At 39.2% G+C, this 18,625-nt stretch overlaps 1 protein-coding gene across 4 annotated transcripts in view; it reads left to right on the forward strand.

The window, feature by feature from the left end:
* UTP20 (UTP20 small subunit processome component) overlaps window positions 1-17,021 on the forward strand; it is a 96,171-nt gene extending 79,150 nt beyond the window's left edge. For 2 of the 4 annotated variants that reach the window (XM_072724697.1, XM_026013110.2), the window contains exons 46-62: window positions 1,114-1,280; window positions 1,894-2,035; window positions 2,914-3,030; window positions 4,389-4,559; window positions 4,831-4,962; window positions 5,432-5,542; window positions 7,390-7,469; window positions 7,912-7,981; window positions 8,108-8,290; window positions 9,157-9,288; window positions 9,783-9,915; window positions 11,331-11,518; window positions 12,264-12,335; window positions 14,354-14,623; window positions 14,812-14,938; window positions 16,271-16,416; window positions 16,687-17,021. In XM_072724697.1, coding sequence (XP_072580798.1) covers window positions 1,114-1,280; window positions 1,894-2,035; window positions 2,914-3,030; window positions 4,389-4,559; window positions 4,831-4,962; window positions 5,432-5,542; window positions 7,390-7,469; window positions 7,912-7,981; window positions 8,108-8,290; window positions 9,157-9,288; window positions 9,783-9,915; window positions 11,331-11,518; window positions 12,264-12,335; window positions 14,354-14,623; window positions 14,812-14,938; window positions 16,271-16,416; window positions 16,687-16,842 — 2,397 coding nt within the window. In that variant the 3' untranslated portion in view covers window positions 16,843-17,021. The remainder of the gene's footprint in view (window positions 1-1,113; window positions 1,281-1,893; window positions 2,036-2,913; window positions 3,031-4,388; window positions 4,560-4,830; window positions 4,963-5,431; window positions 5,543-7,389; window positions 7,470-7,911; window positions 7,982-8,107; window positions 8,291-9,156; window positions 9,289-9,782; window positions 9,916-11,330; window positions 11,519-12,263; window positions 12,336-14,353; window positions 14,624-14,811; window positions 14,939-16,270; window positions 16,417-16,686) is intronic. The other 2 variants (XR_011994949.1, XR_011994950.1) reach the window with 1 other exon arrangement.
* Window positions 17,022-18,625: the final 1,604 nt, after the last annotated feature.

Below are 18,625 nucleotides of genomic sequence, written 5' to 3' on the forward strand. Positions count from 1 at the left end.
TCGTGGATAAGTAGGAAGGTAAGGATTTAGTCGTAGATCTTTCTGTTCCAAAGCTCTGCACTGTTTTCATTCTGCCTCCTATTGGGTGGGGACTATAGTTTACTTACCTTCATAATGTTCTCTGCCTAATGCAGGGGTGGTCATTCAATAAATGTTATTAATTCCTTTTATTACAATTTTATGTACTAAAACTAGCACTATTTAATGACATAAATTAGCCATAATTCCAAATGTTTTGGTGTGAGATTAACTCCATAATTGTTCCTAGAATGCATTAATCTTACTAAACCTAAGAATGTTAGCTATGTTTTGAGGATGAAAGAGTCAACAGAGCATATGAATCTTCTGTGTATATTATCAAATCCCTCCAAGGTAATGAAAGTAAGTAATACTGTGTCCTGTGGGAAGCAAATAAAGTGCTGAGGTTTCTTTTGGGGTTGATGGTTCTAGATTCCCATTGAGTTCCTCTGATTTGGCCCAATTACTAATATCCAACCCTGAGGCATGGCCATTTCAGCACTTTATTAGCATGGTTTCAGAGGAGTAGTGACTGAATCTTGTCACTGTCGTATATGTGTGTGTGTTTGCCTGTGATGCATGAGGAGAGTAATATCTTCCAAGTGTCACATCAGATCTCCAGCCCTAGGTCCTCAGGTGTCTCCAGCAGAGAGCACAGGAGGGAGTGCAAGAAATCCCCAGGCTGTAGACAGTGGTTGTCTATGGGATTGATGTTACATGTAGATTAATACTTGGTATGCTCTGTTCGAAATTTTTTATTAAGAATGTTTCTTTTTCGGGCAGCCCCGGTGGCGCAGCGGTTTAGCGCCGCCTGCAGCTCAGGGCATGATCCTGGAGACCCTGGATCAAGTCCCACATCGGGCTCTCTGCATGGAGCCTGCTTCTCCCTCTGCCTGTGTCTGTGCCTCTCGTTCTCTCTCTGTGTCTCTATGAATAAATAAATAAAAAATCTTTAAAAAAAAAAAAAAAAAGAATGTTTCTTTTTCAATTAGGAAAAAATATTAAAAAGCAAATGTCTGTTTTAAAAACTACCATTACAACAAATGAAAATGCAGTTCTGTATCACCTCAGCCTGATTTTTATGTTTGCCTTTAGGTCTTACAAAATACCACAAGTTTAAAACTGGCCCGGAAGGTTCATGAAACCTTGCGCCGAATCATCGCAGGATTAATTGTGAATCAAGAAATGACAGCAGAATCCATCCTGTTGCTCAGTTATGGTTTGGTCAGTGAAAATCTCCCCCTGTTAACAGAGAAAGAAAAGTAAGTTTGAAAGAAAAAAAAAAAGTTATCCTTAAGTACTTGCTTCTGATAAGCCATTCAGTTCTTATTTACTCGTAAGTGGATGAATTTAGTATTCACCTTAGTTACATATCTGAGTTAGAAGATGGTGCTGCTTTGTGGTGTTTGGGCTAAAGTCCTTCTAAGTGATAAATTTCATCTTGAGACCTTTTTGTTTTATTTATTGAATCAAAGTTAGGATAGATTTTAAATATACACCTTTTGCTCTGATTAAACAGATATTTAGACCTTCAAAGGTTTTTAAAATACCTTCCTTTGGATTTTGCTTCTGGGTTGGCTTATGTTTTCAAAAACCAAAGGAAGAAAAAAAAAAAAAAAAAAACCAAAGGAAGATCCCCTCACTGTTCATCTTAATTTAAATGCATTCTCATCAGTGTGATCTCTTTCTGGAGTTGTTCTACGCCCTTGATGAACAACCTGATAATCTCTGTGTTTCATGGTTAAAGGAGAGAAAAAGCCCACAGTGCACAGCACGTTACTTAGTGCTGGGCTGCAGTCAGCAGACAGGGCAGCGGGGACTTGTTGGAACGCAGCTACAGGATTCCTCTCCCTATCTTTCCTTTGTGGTTGACAGAAACCCAGCAGCCCCTACAGCGGACCCACGCCTTCCACCCCAGAGCTGTCTTCTGCTGCCCCCAACTCCAGCTCGAGGTGGGCAGAAAGCTGTTGTGAGCAGGAAAACCAACATGCACATATTTATTGAGTCTGGGCTTCGGGTAAGAATTAACCTTAAGGTGCAATTTGCTGCCCACGGGGGAGTGCCTTTTAATCCTCTGCTAAATTTCTAGTCCCGTTCATTTCCATTCTAATTGCCTTACTATAAATAAATCATAGGATTTTTTTTTTAAAAAAAGGTGAGTTGATCCATTTACCATTTCTTCTTTCTAATACTTCATTTGATGCTCTACCTGTCTCAGAATTAATGATTCTGACCTAACATTTATGGGTTCACTACTGTTTTGCTCATGGACTTCTCTAAATTTATTTTAAATTATTTTTTAAAAAAGATGTGAGCTTCTAAAAACACAAATTTGATTATTTCTTTCCTTTAAAACCCTTCACTGGCTCCCATTTTTCCTGAGAACCCAGACCTTCATCAGGTCTGTAAGGGTGTAGCCTCCTGTCATACCACTGCAACACCCATCCCTGCCACACTGGCTTCCTTTCAGTTCTGTGGTCCCCATCTCCTCCCACTCCGAGACCTTACCACCTGCACCTCCCTCCACCTGGATTCCACAGGTCCCCAAGCTCACTGCCTTTACAGCTAACAATTGGCTAGTCTGTCTTCCTGGCTGAGCTCCATCAGCAGGGGCCCTGCTCATCTTGATCGCTGCTGTGTCCTATATTGCGGAGCCAGTGCCTAAGTAAATGCTGAGGAATCACTTGGTAAATGAACTTGGCATCTCAGCTTCACTGTGAGCTCCCTCTTTCTTCATTTACTGACAGTCTCCCAGGTCCTTTCCCAATACCTTCAAAATTTTTGTCACTTCATACAGAAGCATCTTAACATGTTACGTGGGTCTCTTCAAATCATTTCACTTGTACCCAACTCCATTTGGTCTCCTGGCATAAAATATTGTTTTGAATCTTCTAGCTGCTGCATCTGAGTCTGAAGACTTCCAAGATCAAGTCTTCAAGTGAACCTGTTCTGGAAATGTTGGATCCTTTTGTCTCTCTCCTCATAGACTGCCTTGTCTCCGTGGATGTGAAGGTGAGCTTCTGTTCTTTGACAAGAGCTATGTTGTGCAAAATCTCCAGAACTTCTAGGCTTGTGCTTCACAAGATGATTGAGTTTTTAGAGATTATAAACTGCTTCTGTTCCCTGCATTACATTGCTTCCCATTGTAATAATCCAATATATTTGGATAGTCTTTAACAGTTTTACCAGCCCTGGAATGTACATTACTTACTTCATTTAATCCTCACGGTAGTGTTATGAAGGTGAGTAGTGGGGTCCCCGTCAGCACTAATCCTTTTTATCATCCTTGATGCTGCTACCCGCCACAGCTGTGAATCCTTGTAACGACCCACGAGGCACATATTATGAAGGCTTCTGTTTTGTCAACGTGAAAACTAGGCTTTAGGCTAAGTGACTTGGCCCAGATGACAGATCTGGTACATGAACCTCAGCCTGTCAGACTCCAGAGCCTGCACAACTCCCATTTCCTGATTGCCTGTCTTACAGTGAAGATGCCAGGAGGTTAAGTAACATCTCTGTAGTCAAATAGGGAAGAAACTGCAGAGCTGGGATTTGAGCCCTGGCCTTTGTGACTCCTAAAGCCTTTCCTCTGTGTTTTCATCTGATTTAGCCCAAGACCGTTACAGCCACCAGAGCAGCATGAGTCTGTTAGGTAGAGCTGAATTAGGTGAACTAGCTGATCTCAGCAATCTCTAAGGTCCCAGCATATGTTTTTCATATTTTTTGCACAGCACTTAGCTATTTGGAATTCCGCAGTGTATTATTCCTCTGCTTGATTTCAGAGCCAGCTCTCTGCTCCTTAAATAGCGGAATGGTATGGGGCACCTGTCTTCCATTGGTAGAGCATGCAACTCTTGATCTCCAGGTCTTGGTTTCAAGCTCCACATTGGGTGTGGAGCCTACTTAATAAAATTTTAAAAATTAAAAAAAAGATAGGGAGATGAGATTCTATCTTTATATTTTTAATACTTAGAATGTCTTACATGCGTATGTTTAGAATGGTTACAGTGCCATTCTAGAAAAAGAAAAGTCCTTTATAATGTATTTTCCACACACAAAATAAAATTGATAAAATTGGCCAACCCAGCCAGTCATTTACTCCTACAGGTTAAGAATACAGTGACCACTCTTTCTTATTTGCTTGCAATATATCTTTCCTTGCTATGGAGAAGCAATAAGTTCTATCATAGAGACTAGAAAACCTCCCTATCCTCTTACACTTTTGGTACAGTTCTTCCAGCCTGGGTTGGGCAAAGTATTTTACTCTTTCAACTTGATCACTTTTAGAGTCTACACAGCCTTGGGTTCAGGTGTTGGGTTATTGGGTTTGGTCACTACATAAGTTGATTGGTTTTATTTTTGTTTTTCAGGTGATCACAGGTGCTTTACAATGCCTGATCTGGGTCATGAGGTTCCCTCTGCCTTCCATAGAAACAAAAGCAGAACAGCTGACCAAACACCTTTTCCTGTTGCTGAAGGACTATGCAAAACTGGGAGCTGCCAGGGGCCAGAACTTCCACCTGGTAGTAAATTGTTTCAAGGTGAGGCATTTTCAATTGTGCATAAAATAGCCAGGACAAGAATTACCATCAGAGTCATAGTTGTCCCCATTGTTCTTTGTGGTCTTGAGTCAAAATTTTTTCCAGATTAATTTGCTAAGGGCAGAAGGTTGGTATCCTGTGTTAAAAAAAAAAAAAAAAAAGAAAAGAAAAAAAAAAAAGAAACACTGATGTTGTATTAAGTCCATACCATTTCGATGGATCTTCATTTGTAGGATGTCCTGGCTATTAACCTCACTATTGTAATTTGCAGTGTGTGACCATACTTGTCAAGAAAGTGAAATCTTACCAGATAACCGAAAAGCAGCTTCAAGTTCTACTAGCATATGCTGAGGAAGACATTTATGATTCTTCAAGGCAGGCCACTGCATTTGGTCTTCTGAAGGTATGGTGTCAGCAGAATGTTTATGAGTCTCAGGGTAGATACTTAGAATAATGTGGGACACAGTGTTTTGACTAGCTTTAGATTCCCAAACTTAACTTATAAACATTGTTATGATTTTGGTGGATTTTAATTATAAGCTAGTATATCTAATTATTAAACTGAACATGAACTCTCTATTAACACTTCCAGAGACTTATACTAAAAGATAGGAAAATAAATAGATGTTAAAAATATTTCATGTTTGTAGTTATTGTATTGGACATTGAAGGTTTTTTTCCCTTTTTTATTGTAAAATATATATAAAACCTAAAATTCAATGATCTTAAATATTTTTAAGGATATGTTATTTTTCTTTCAGAGATTACTTTCATTATTTTTGAAGCTGCCTATGACTGCCTTAACATCAGGCTGGCTTACACCCATCTGCAGTAGAATAGGAAATGAGATGTCTTTTCCTTTTGTATTTTAGGCCATTTTATCCAGAAAGTTATTGGTCCCGGAAATCGATGATGTCATTCGGAAAGTATCCAAGTTGGCAATTTCTGCACAAAGTGAACCTGTCAGAGTGCAGTGCAGACAGGTTAGTGGAGAGACCTTATTCCCATAGGAAGGGCTGGGTCCTGTCTTCTCTGGTTTTTAGAAAGAGACATGTCAACACTGCCTGAATTCTGCAGATGATTTTATGTAACACTGTTGCTTTATTCTGAGACTCAGGAACCCATTTACTTATCCAGTGTGAGCAGCAACTGTGCTTTGTCCTCAGGGCATTTTCAGTTAACAATGAGCATTTTGAGTATAGCCCATCACACATGAGATGTCTTAAATGGGTGAAGACATTTGTTTCCCCTTTGCAGCACAGTAGCCTGCACCAAAGGTTTTCCATCTATGGGTCCAGTAACCAACTAATTGTGCATATAACTGTGTGCCAGGTGCTGCTGGAAAAGCAGTCAAAAAGATTTCTATAGTCTCTATCAGTGAAATTTTTACAAGAGACAAGCACAAAGCAAAAAGTCCACAGTTAAAATTACAGACATCCTAAGTGCCCGGAGGGGGAAAGTGCTGTCATATTTCATCTTTTACAAGACACACCATTATTTAGATAGAGAAAGAAAAAAATCTATGACACAGTGGTAAGATGCCATCAGTTTTAAGACATTTTCTAATTTCAGATATATTAAAATGTGAAAAACTGTGCTCAGAATTGAGAAAATATGGGAGCACATATGATGGTTGAGGACCACCTTAGTGTTAGAATCGGGGAGGGCTTTCCTGAGGACTGGCCTGTAAGGAAGATTAAGGCTTAGCTCTCTAGGGGAAGGGGGTAGCCAATGCCTGAGGAGGATAAAACTTGAGTTCGATCAGGGTCTCACTTATTGGAGGAGCTAAATGAAGGTGGGGAAGGGAGCCCTTATGGTCTTGTTAAAGATTTTGGGGCTTTATTCTGATAGCAATCCCTAAAATCAAGGAAGGAGAGTGACATGAGCAGATGTGTATTTTTACATTTGTTCACCTATGATTATATGAATGCACATCACACCCAGGAGGTGGAAAGGTCTGAATGGGAAATATGAACTTGGGATTGAAGGAAGGTGTGGGCTCCCAAGGAAGCCACGTTGGAAAGGGAGGAGCATGTCTCTAGAGAAAGTCTCCTTGAGTATTGTTAGGAAGAGTGAGGGCCAGCTAGCACTTACTAAGCACTAGCTGTGTGCCCAGCACTTTATATACATGACTTCTGTTTGTAGTTACCTTCCGAAGAAATGGTATCCCCATTTTATGGCTGGGAAGAAACAGGCCTTAAAGTTTCATGATGTGCCTCAGTTCTTGCAGTTTATTAATAGAGGAGGCTGACTAGTATGATGGCTTGAAAGCAGAGACTTTGGACTAGGCATGGAATTCTGGCATTGTCACCTGAGCGAGTTACTTACCTCTCTGCGCCAGCATCGTTCTCTTGGTGTGTAAAATGGGGTTAATATCCCGTCTTCCAGTGGAGTGATTACCATTAACTGAGAAACACTTAGCACAGTGCTTGGCATATAGAAGATATTTAATTAATGAAATAGTTACTATTCTCAGTATTAACTTTACCCCCATTGTCATTCAAGGGGAAATGCAGGGTTAAACTGTAGTCCACACTGAGTCCACCACACGATACCCTATGGGAGAGAGGTGTTTCCTACATGTGAGCTAAGCTTTGGAGCCCAAAACAACCATGCCAGTGGTAGGCCAGCATTTAGTCTTAAGCAGGCATGCGGGGCAGGACCTGAGTAAGTGAGGTCAGAGGAGAAAGGAGAAGTGCACAGTTGACTCAGAAGGCAAGCTTCACCTGGTTGATCACTCTAGGGAAGTGTGTCTCAAAGCAGGTTAGGAAGCAGGAATCCTGGAGACAGACAGGAGCCAAGTAATCATCTGTGTGACTTCTGTTTCTAGGTTTTTCTGAAATACATTCTTGACTATCCCCTGGGTGACAAATTGAGACCAAACTTGGAATTCATGCTTGCTCAACTGAAGTAAGTTTAAGCCATAAACTACACCCAGGCAGAGGGTTAGTAACCTCTCTCATTTTAACGTGGCAGCCATTTGAAAGTGATAAATCAATCCTAAACATAATGGCACCGTCTCTAAGGGTATTACCATGTGCGTCATTGACTTGATTGTCCAATGATATGCATGACTTCATATGACAATTCTGTAGGTTGCTTTTCAAATTCAGTCTGAACACTGATTTTCATTAGAGTCTACTTAAAGAGAATGGTAAAAAAAAAAATCTAACATTTACATTCAAAGCTTCATAGTAGCATGATATATATAAAAGCATTAAAGTTGGGAAAATGGGAGTTTTTTCCACTTTTTAAGAAATAGATGGATGCCCTGAAACAATGTTTAAAAGTTTTTCAAGAATTACTGGTAAATTTAAGATACTAACAAGTCTGTCTCATGTTCTTGCCCTAGTTATGAACATGAGACCGGGAGAGAGTCTGCTTTGGAAATGATCTCCTACCTCTTTGACACGTTCCCTCAGGTACCTTCAATCACAAACAGTAGCTGTGTTCCCCATGAGCCCTGGGTGCCTGCAGGCCTCCCATTTGGGCATCTCAGAATTCCAGTCTGAGTGTGCTCGTAACTGCCTGCTTTTGCTTTCTTTTAGGGGCTGCTCCATGAGAACTGTGGAATGTTCTTTATTCCTCTTTGTCTAATGGTGGTGAATGATGACTCTGCCATGTGCAAAAAGATGGCATCCATGACAATCAAATCTTTACTCAGGAAAATCAACCTTGAGAAAAAAGACTGGCTCTTTGATATGGTTATCACCTGGTTTGGAGCAAAAAAGGTAAAGGTTGCTTTTAGGCATATTTCAATGAAAAGTCTTAGCTTTTGGTGTTCACTTTAAATAAGAATACATATTATACATTGTTGAATTTTTCCCAAACAATTTTATTTTTAGTTGATTATGTTAATATATTCTTGCTGGGTGGGGGGAATAGGTGAAATAGGTGGAGAGTAAAGAGTACATTTAGGTGAGCACTGAGTAATATATAGAATTGATGAATCAACTCTGTATTGTACACTTAAAACTAAAAACACTGTGTGTTAAAACTGTACTGGAATTAAAGTAAAAAACTTAATTAAAATATATATATATATATTCTTATAGTAAAATTCCAGGACATATAAGTTATAGAGAGTAACAAAAATCTCATGATATAGTCCATGATCGTCAGCCAATTACACGGCTACATGAGTGGATCATGAATATCTTTGTTTTCAATTTTGCTTATTCATGTAATGAATTATCATTCTATTAATGATTATATACAGTAATAAATTTAGAATGGGAGTGGGGGTACTGTATGAAATGTATTTCCATTTTTTTAATTAAAATTTTATTATTGAGGTATAATTGACATACAATGTTATATTAGTTCAGGTATACAATATAGTGATTCAACAATTCTGTACATTACTTGGTACTCACAATGATTTTTTGGGGGAGGGAATGTATTAATTATGGATAATGGTGAGTTCCATTTTTTTAAATTATAATCTTGCATATGAGTATTTCTCCATATTTTTCATGTTAGCCACCAATGACCCATAATATTGAGGACAGAGTCATGCCCACCTTCATTTTGTACTTTCTGTAAATGGCCTCTCAAGTTGTATTAACATTGTCTTCTGGTGGCTTATTTTTGGTAGAGCTTAAATAGACAGCTGGCTGCCCTCATCTGTGGCTTGTTTGTGGAAAGTGAAGGAGTCTCTTTTGAGAGGAGACTTGGAACTGTTCTTCCCATGATTGAAAAGGAAATTGATCCTGAAAACTTTAAAGATGTAAGTAATTTGCCAGAGAATAAAACTTTTGCTTATTTTTATAGTTTAACCTAAGATGACTTAGCTAATAAATATTTGTGTTCAAAAAATATTTACTAACGAAGGCAAGAATTTATAGTACAGTTGGGTCTTCATTTTAAATGAGGTTTAAGGTAAGTTATCTTCCGTAGTACATGAAGATCGAAATTTCTGCAGCAGGGTGATTTCACAGCCTACCACCACCCACTCTGAACATTTAGTAGCATCTGGAGACATTTTTGTTTGTCACAAATGTAGGGTAGAAGGTGCCGTTAGCATCTTGTGGGCAGAGGCCAGGATGCTGTAGATCATCCCACAGTGCACAGGGCAGGTCCCCACAGCACAACAAAGAATTATCTGACCCAAAATGTCCATTGATGTTGAGACACCTTGGTATCAACTTACATGCTGGAGTAAAAACAGCCATTATAGACTTTGAAATTGTCTTGATTGATTTCTATCCATCCTGTTTTTAGATCATGGAGGAGACTGAAGAAAAAGCTGCAGATCGCCTTCTGTTTAGTTTTCTTACATTGATTAGTAAACTCATCAAGGAATGTAATATTATTCAGTTTACCAAGCCCTCTGCGACGTTGAATAAAATCTGGAGTAAGTGTTTCCTTTTTAACTTAAATATAAAAACAAACATACTAGTTGTGATAGAATTATTGAAAACAGTTTTGGTAAATTAGCATATGAATATTTAGAAAGTATATAATGTCAAGGGAAAAGTCCATAAGAGAAAGATTTAAAAGACTCTTTCAAATTAATTACAGTGAAAATGTTTCTTGACTTCACAAGTAATATATTTCATTTATAAAAGAAGGAATATTAATTATGGGAAAGTAAAAGAGGAAAAAAGTTTCTCAGAGCCCTCCTTGCTGCTTGGTAATAATTTGGTATTTATTTCCATCCAGTCTTTTGTTAAATAGACTTAGGGTTCTGTAAACAGGCTACATAATTCCACATAAACTCTCATATATTGTTTGTACCTAAATAAGAATATCATCGTACCATAACACACTTAGTAGGTAGTTTTCTTAAAATGGCTATATATAGCCTCCCATGCAAATGTGCCGTGATTAGTAAACCGTTTAACCTCTATGTGACATTTAAATTATTAATATCACTCTTTAAAAGAAAAATAAGATCCTAATATTTTTAACTTAACATATTCAATTTTGATTAGTCAGTAGGAAATAGACTTTGGAATGAATGCTTTAAGTACACAGCTGTTTTAAGAGAACTCAGTGTTCAATGAGAAGTCCTACAGTTACTAAGTTATTATAATAAGCCTACTGTGGTATGACTCCACCGAGCCATGGCCACATTATTACAAAATACACAAAGAACAAAAGTAAAACCCTGTTAATGAAATAAAGCAGCATAGACTAAAACTCAGATATGCCATAGTTCATCCAGAATTTTAATCATGTTCCCTAAAACCCACAAGGTTTTCAAAGTGTCCACGTAACACAGGAGTACAAGCTTGGGGCCAACCAGGTCAAGCTGGGGCCCAGGCCTAGTTCTGCCTATTAAAGCACAGCACCTCATCTAGCCCATTGTCTAAGATTCCTTACCTGAGAAATGGACTGGATAAGTCTAATGTTACAGAACTGGTGTGGGGTCTAAACAAAATAACGTATGTAGCACACTTAGCCCCGTGCTTGGCACAGAGAAAGCCTCAAGAAATGACGACTTCCCCCCGATTTCAGTAATTACTAGAAACAAGCGTGTGCCTTCATACGTATTTATATTACTTAATTTAGAACTCGTAAATGTCACAGCCACCTTATCTCCCTTGGGCCTGAAACTAATTCTGATGGAACTGGTGTTTTTAGGCTTACTCATACTTCTTCTGTCACTCACCACGTTAGGAGCTGGTTTTCTGGTTGTTTCCGGTTTCTCACCACCTCACCTCTCCCTAGCTCCAAGCAGATAATAGATAATGCCTACGCTAATCATATTTACCACCAAAGAGTCAGGAGAGCTAAGATACTGAAGGTACATCTTGGTTCCCTTAGGTTATGTGCACTGTCACCTGAGACATCCACACAGCTGGGTGTGGCTCACTGCGGCCCAGATTTTTGGATTACTCTTTGCCTCTTGCCAACCAGAGGAACTTATTAGAAAACAGAAGACCAAAAACACTAAAAAGAAACTCTCAGTACCCGTAGCAGTAAGATTTCTAACAAATGACCTTGAACAAAAGGTAAGGTTTCCCTAAAACTTTTCCCTTTCTTTGAGGTCGGTGTGGGATGTTCATTCTGCTTCTTGTAACCGTCTTGGGGTTGGCCCTCAGCAGAAACTCTTACATCTGACTGTTGCACATAGATCCTATAGGAGTAGTGGGTACTAGAGAAGGGTGGGCCTCAAGGCCAAGGCTTTCCAAAGAGAATTTGTAAACTGTCAGTCTTATTTAGAACATTCATCTTCTATGATTTGGTTTTTTTTTTTACCACTTCAGATATCAGTATTAAAAAAAAATACATATTTTTAAATGAAATTGATACTGTCTGTCCTGCCTCGTAAATGAGATCATGTTCATGGAAATATTAGAGACCATGTTATATCCATCTTGGATTTCCTGGGGCCTAAAACAATGCGTGACTCATAGTGGGAACTCCATAAACACTGAATGAGAAGATGGAAGGGAAGGAAAGAAGGAAAAATATATTAGGATGTTGTCAAGTTTTCTACTGATAACCTGAGGGATTATCTGTATTGCCCCAGAGCTTGAAAGTATTCCCCCTTTTGGGGGCGGGTGGGGCTAACATACTTGGGGCAGGTAGAAGGAAACAGTGACAGTTTCTTTCTGGTCATGGACCTCCCCTCTCCAGACCTATACAAGTCAAAATCTAGCACCTAGTTTACTATAATGGTTAGTGACTTGGAGTTTTTAAGAACAATGAGAAATGCCTGCATTGTGTCTGCCAATGTCCACTTTGTTTTCACAGATGAAAAGTATCTCCCTAGCCTCTTGCCATCAGTTGCATTCCAAATTCTTAGATCAGTCTCTAGGAGAGCAGGTGAGTAGTATCCTCCTGGCTGAATAGAAAGGATCTAGTCTCCCAAGTCTAGGAATAGGCTTACATTTGGTATTTGTGTATGCTTTTCCTATTCTAATGCTTGGGGAATTAAATGAAATACAGACATACACTGAAATACATGTTCACTTGTGACATAAATCTCATCAGCACTTGGGTCCCTGTTGAGGTTACTCTTGGCTCCATTTAAAATTCCCAGTGAGAGGCTGTTAATCTTCTCATGTTCAGTTTTAACATCTATCCCACATTGTGACCAAAGCTTTGAAGGCCATTAGTTGCTTGACCGATTGATTGTGATCCTATATTAAACTCTATTACTACATTTCCTTCTCTTACCCCTGGAGCTTGAAGAGAAGGTAATAAAGGTCATGTTACAGGGTGGTCTGAGAATCGTCTGTGGTGAACAGAAGGCAGATAAATCACTAAAAAGTTCCATGTATTTTATATTATAAAATGTAACTATAAGTAAAATGTAAACAGAAGCATTTATAAATGTTCAGTAAATGTAAATTACCTTTGAATAGGGTCTACCGTTCCCTTTATTTTTTTCCTCCTTTGATAAAGCTGTTGGTAGAGATGACACAGATGCAGTGCCTAGTTATGAGCAATGCACTTGATTGTGACTCTTGTCATTATGGACAAGATGGAATGGGAACTAAGTGGATGCTGTATCCAAAGAGTGATCGCAAGTAGCATGCCATTAACCCTAATACTGCCATCACTTTTTACATGAAAATACAGCCTGCTTCATTATATGGCAGGATCAGAGAAAGAATGGAAAGCTGTTCAGTGGATAGCGAAGTGAGACCAAAGAAACCCTGCCTGAGTAGTAGCAGGTGAGGTCTCACACAGTATCAGTCTTGATAGAGGTTGACAGATACAACCATAGAAATTCAGGACAGGAAGAGATTTACTAGTACTGACCTAGGAAGAAAGAAATTATAGAATGTGGTTCACTCCAGTCTTGGGTGAAGTGGCTGCCATAGGGGACAAGGCCTCCAAAACTGGGACTGTCTTCAGGAAGGCCAAGGTTCCAGGAGAAGGAAATTATAATCTTCACATGAATTCCTGACGGTCAGGCTAGCCTCAGACAATGTGCAGGGTTCTATGTCCTACATTTGGGGGAAACTCTGGGCACACAGCACCTCTAACAGGGCATCCACGATAGTAAAGGAACTCAAAACCAACGTGGCTTCCTCCTTCTCATAATTAGTGTGAAATACCTATGTCCAAGATTTCATGGATGTCAGAGTTAGGGACCCAGTATTGGGGCCTGTTATTATAAGTCTAAAATTGGTCCCTGGGCTGTTTAACTGGATCAGATGGAATTTGAGAAGATCTGTTTTTAAGAATTTAGGATTAAATTCTAAAGACCCTTCAATCCTGGCTGACCACTTGTCTTTGGGGGAGTCATTTAATAACTCTGAATCTTGGTTTTCTCTCCTGATAATAGTACTTAATAGTGATATTTTAGAATTAAATTAGAATGTTGTGTATACAGTCATTGCTCAATAAATGAAGAGATTTAATAGAGGAGGGATGAAAAGTTCTCTTAAAAATTGTAACGTATAGGGGGATGTCTGGGTGGCCTAGTGGTCTAGTGCCTTCAGCCCAGGGCCTGATCCTGGAGACCCAGGATCAAGTCCCATGTCGGGCTCCCTGCAGGGAGCCTGCTTCTCCCTCTGCCTGTGTCTCTGCGGGTCTCTCATGCATAAATAAATAAAATTTTAAAAAATGTAATGGATAGTCTGGAATAAAATCATGTACTTATTGGTACATTGAAGGTAGATCTGGACCCAGTAGATGAGTTACATGGAAATGGGTTTGGATACAGTATGAGGTAGAACTGAAGATGATCAAAATCTAGGACAATCATCAATTTAATAGTGCAATGCCCAGTTATGGGGTTTTTTCTCTAATTGTAGAACCTATTTTTTCCTAAGCCGTATTTATTTCAAAATTGAAGTCCCAATTCCTCCTTTCTCTCCCCTTTTCTAAAGGTTGTTAAGAATTTGTTATTTGTAGCCAAAGTCTTATATTTACTGGAACCTGAATCTGAGGATCAGCGAGCTGAGAGGGAGGAACAAGCAGCTTTAGGAGATGGTGGGGCCAGAGCGTCCTGTGCCGAGGAGACGCTGGACCCTGACAAAGAGGAGACCGAGGCGGCAAAGGATGAGCACGGCAGGCCGGCCACGCTGCTGTGGTTGGTGCAGAGGTTGTCCCGGATCGCGAAGCTGGAGGCTGCCTATTCACCTAGAAACCCCTTAAAGGTACATACAGTGAGTGCCTCGTGACTCCAGGTGCTGGTTTCTTTATAAAAGCATTCTAGGCGTGTAAGAGCAATCCTCCTGAGTCTCTCAGAAGTTTTAACCCAAAAGGAGACCTTGTTTTCTAAATTGTTTGTATGGCCGCAGTAAGAGAAGCGCCTCAAAGGACCATGAATGATCTGTACTTTCAGAGAACGTGCATCTTTAAGTTTCTTGGCGCTCTAGCCATGGATCTTGGCGCGGACAAGGTGAAGCCGTACCTCCCCGTGATCCTAGCTCCTCTGTTCCGAGAGCTGAACAGCACCTATTCGGACCAGGGTAACTACAGCCTGTCTTTGAAGACGTGCACCTTAGGAACCCTCACTTTTCTCCTCCATGCTTTCTTTTTCCTTTCTGTCCACCCTCCCTGCCAGAGTTCATGTTAAGAAAACTTGCTAGAGATCAAAACAATCAATAGCAAATGAGGCATATCTTTTCTATTTGACTGCCTTCTGTGTGCTTCCTCATGTTTAAGAGTGAATGCTTCTCTCCTAAAAGATGCTTTACTCCTAAGCAAAGAAAACTGTACCTGGAGGTAGTTCTGAACCTTGTGGTCTGTGGACAATAATGAACAATATGTCAGAATATTCTCTGTGAATTATAAGGCAAAAGTATGAGATATTTTCTTTTTCTTTTCTTTTTTTTTGGGGGGTGGGGGTGGGGGAGAGGACTGCTACAATTTTTTTTTTAATTTGATTTGCCAACATAAAAAAAGTATAAAGTATTTTTAAAATCCTTTTACTTTTCCTGTTTTTTCATTTTTCTTGCCTGGGTGTTTGATGTCTTTCCTTCCCTGATCCTAAATGGTCTCTTTTGATAATAGGAAAAGAGAGAATTGGGGATTGGAAAGAGGGGGGGGTAAAGTAGATATTAAGTTTTAAAATAAAATGAACTGAATGTCAAAGCAGCAGCTATTTTAGTCTTACAACCCTGAGAAAGCAGTGGTCCAGTCCGGGTCGGCTTTGGTTCTCATCACCTAGCATTTATTGAGCACCTATATTTGCCAGGAACTGGTGGTTCAATGGTACAAAGGACCTAGTTGCCATTTTCAAGGAATTTGTGATCTAGAACAGCTCCTGAAATTGAGTACAAAAATCAGTGGGTTATTTGCATTTGGGAGACAGAAGGCAGGGAAGAGTGGGAAAACAAAGATTTTTGTCTCTGAGAAGTCTTTGCTCCCCACCGCCCCCCTCAAGGAAAAAAGGTTATGGACACAGCTAAACATCTGTGACCCGTGAATTAGAGACGGCCTAGAGTCACACTTACCTTTCCCCTATCTGCACAGAGTTGAGCAGGTTAATAAAGAAACGCAAAATGTTTCTGTCTGGTTCTCAAATTAGCATCTTCTGAGCCAGGATTTCTCTGGAAAACAGGCTTCACAGACTGTGGTCTCCTGGCACATCCAGAGGGGTGCTGGCTGGGAGGGTCATGCCCAACACTCTGTTCTCCCATCTCAGAAACGTAGAGCTTGCTTTGAGGTCAGTGTTTAATGCTCACATAATAAAAGTGATAATGCTGCAGGAATTTAAATTTTGCATGTTGTTGATTTTAGCAATGTTTAAATGTGCCCTTTCCTCGTGATTATCTCTGATTATTACTCTCTGTGATTAGATCCTTTGCTGAAGAATCTGTCCCAGGAAATCATAGAGTTACTCAAAAAGCTGGTTGGGCTTGAGAACTTCTCCTTAGCCTTTGCCTCTGTACAGAAACAGGCTAATGAGAAAAGGGCACTCCGGAAAAAGAGGAAGGCTTTAGAGGTACGTTTGCCATTTGAAAATGTGGTGTGTTCATTAGACTTAAGTATTTTGAACCAGTATTTTGAATTGTGTGCATGCATGTGTGTCACGCTTACCCAGGGAAGAAGGAGGGATTGGCTATGTTTGAGATGGGACCTTACAGCTAGAGCTCCACATTCTCCTTAATGGGACTGTGTGCATGTGATATTTAAATGGCCCATTTCTGCATTTGATTTTTATTGGTTTAACATTTACTTTAAAAGTAATATAAAATTTCTATTTTTTTTCAAGTTTGTAACAAATCCTGATATTGCTGCCAAGAAAAAGCTCAAGAAACACAAAAATAAAAGTGAAGCCAAGAAGAGAAAAATAGAGTTCTTGCGTCCAAGCTGTAAGACCAAGAGACAAAAGAGCTACAGCCTGAAAGATTTAGCAATTGTGGAATGATGTGCCCCCTCTACTGATAAAGTATCTCAATTTACCCCAAAGCATGAATTTCTCAGGATATCTGCTGGTCTGAAATCATAGCAGGTTTTATTATTTAAGTTAAACTGGCATATATTGTATATTATACAGTTTAATAGAATCATGCTCAGATTTTTTAAATTAAAACATTTTCATAATTCTACTGTATCTTCACTGACTAAAAAACGTGACAGTAGTGATAATTTTTTTAAGACATTAAAATAGCAAGACAGAATGTAGAAGTTAGAAATAAGTGATTTATAATACTTTTATGAAAAAATATATATAATACTTTTATGGAGAAAACTAGAAAACTTTATTGAAAGGCATTAAAAGAAATCTGCACAAATGGAAAAATAACCATGTTATTTGGACAGGAAGATCTAGTATTGTAAGAAGTTGGATCCCACTTGTTAAAGACCTATCTGTGTAAAATCCCAAGAGCTCTTCATATAATCCTAACAGGCTGATCCTAAAATTTATATGGAAGATTAATTGAAAACAAGTCATGATGCTCTTAAAAAGGGAGTTTTGAAAAGGGTGAGGAGTTTTCCCTGTCAGATACCAGAAGTAAGTCACAAAAAGTGCTATCTATAGTGAACATGGGTTAAGTTCTACATGAAAGTTAAGAATTTGTGCACATACAGCTGGGGTATGGTGTACAGCATTACAGGTAATCAACCTAACAGTGCCCAGGCTATAAGATAACTGAATCAACAGACAGTCCAGTAGAAAAAGTGTCGAAAGAGAGAAATAGGCATTGCACAGAAGAAAAATAAATGGCCCTTAAACATTAATACTTACCTGATATGGCGATACCAGTTCTTAAATATTAAAATGTACTTAATGTACTAGGTGGTAAGCAGTCACTGCCTTGAGACACGCAAGTGCCACCCTGGCTGTGTGAGTCCCTAGATTCCCTACCTCCCCACACCAAAATCACAGGATCAACACCTGGACTAGTGGGGGTCCTCCTACATCAGCTACGTCTGGCTGTTAAATATTCTGAATCACTCCTGTATTCAACCTCAATAATTATGAAAATGAAAATTAACATCAGAATGAAATTCCACTTTGAACCCTTTAGAGGCTGGTAAGGTTGATAACGCTAGATGCTGGCTAGCTTGGTAAACAAAGGGAACTCCTATAAACAACTCTGAAAGACAGTTTGGCGTTATCTCCTTCATACATATGGTATCTTTGTCTCCATCTACACCTGATGTGGAAGCAATATTCTTTAGTGCTTAATATATTTTGAAGGGGGAGCGGGGAGAAGAATCCATACTATGTGCCGGGCACTTTGCTGACATTTTATTTAGTCCTCATAGTATTCCTGAGAGCTGCCCAAAAATGGTTCTTATTTTACAGATAAAGAAACTAAAACTCCAGTTAAATAATTTACCTAAGGGTAACGGGTTGCATGTGGCATAATCAGGATTCACAGCAAGGACTGAAAGCCCACTCTTTTTATCAGTTCTAATTATGGAGTCAGAATATAGCATATGGCATAGAAATCAAATGTTCAAACATTCTTGAACTTTAGTATCTGTGTTTTGATGTAGTTGGTCTCAGACAAGAATTATCACACTTCCAAGGGGTTTGTAATGTGCCTAAAGCATAAATGTGGCGTGCATCACAGAAGGCTGATTTCAATTAATTCTAAGTGATTTAAAGTGCATGTACTGCCTTTATGAAAATTTTTAAATAAAAAAATCAGAAATTAACACTAAGGCAAAAATCAGAAAGAACAAATATCTCAGGGATA

Source organism: Vulpes vulpes, chromosome 10, assembly GCF_048418805.1.
Source record: "Vulpes vulpes isolate BD-2025 chromosome 10, VulVul3, whole genome shotgun sequence".
Classification (NCBI taxonomy): domain Eukaryota; kingdom Metazoa; phylum Chordata; class Mammalia; order Carnivora; family Canidae; genus Vulpes; species Vulpes vulpes.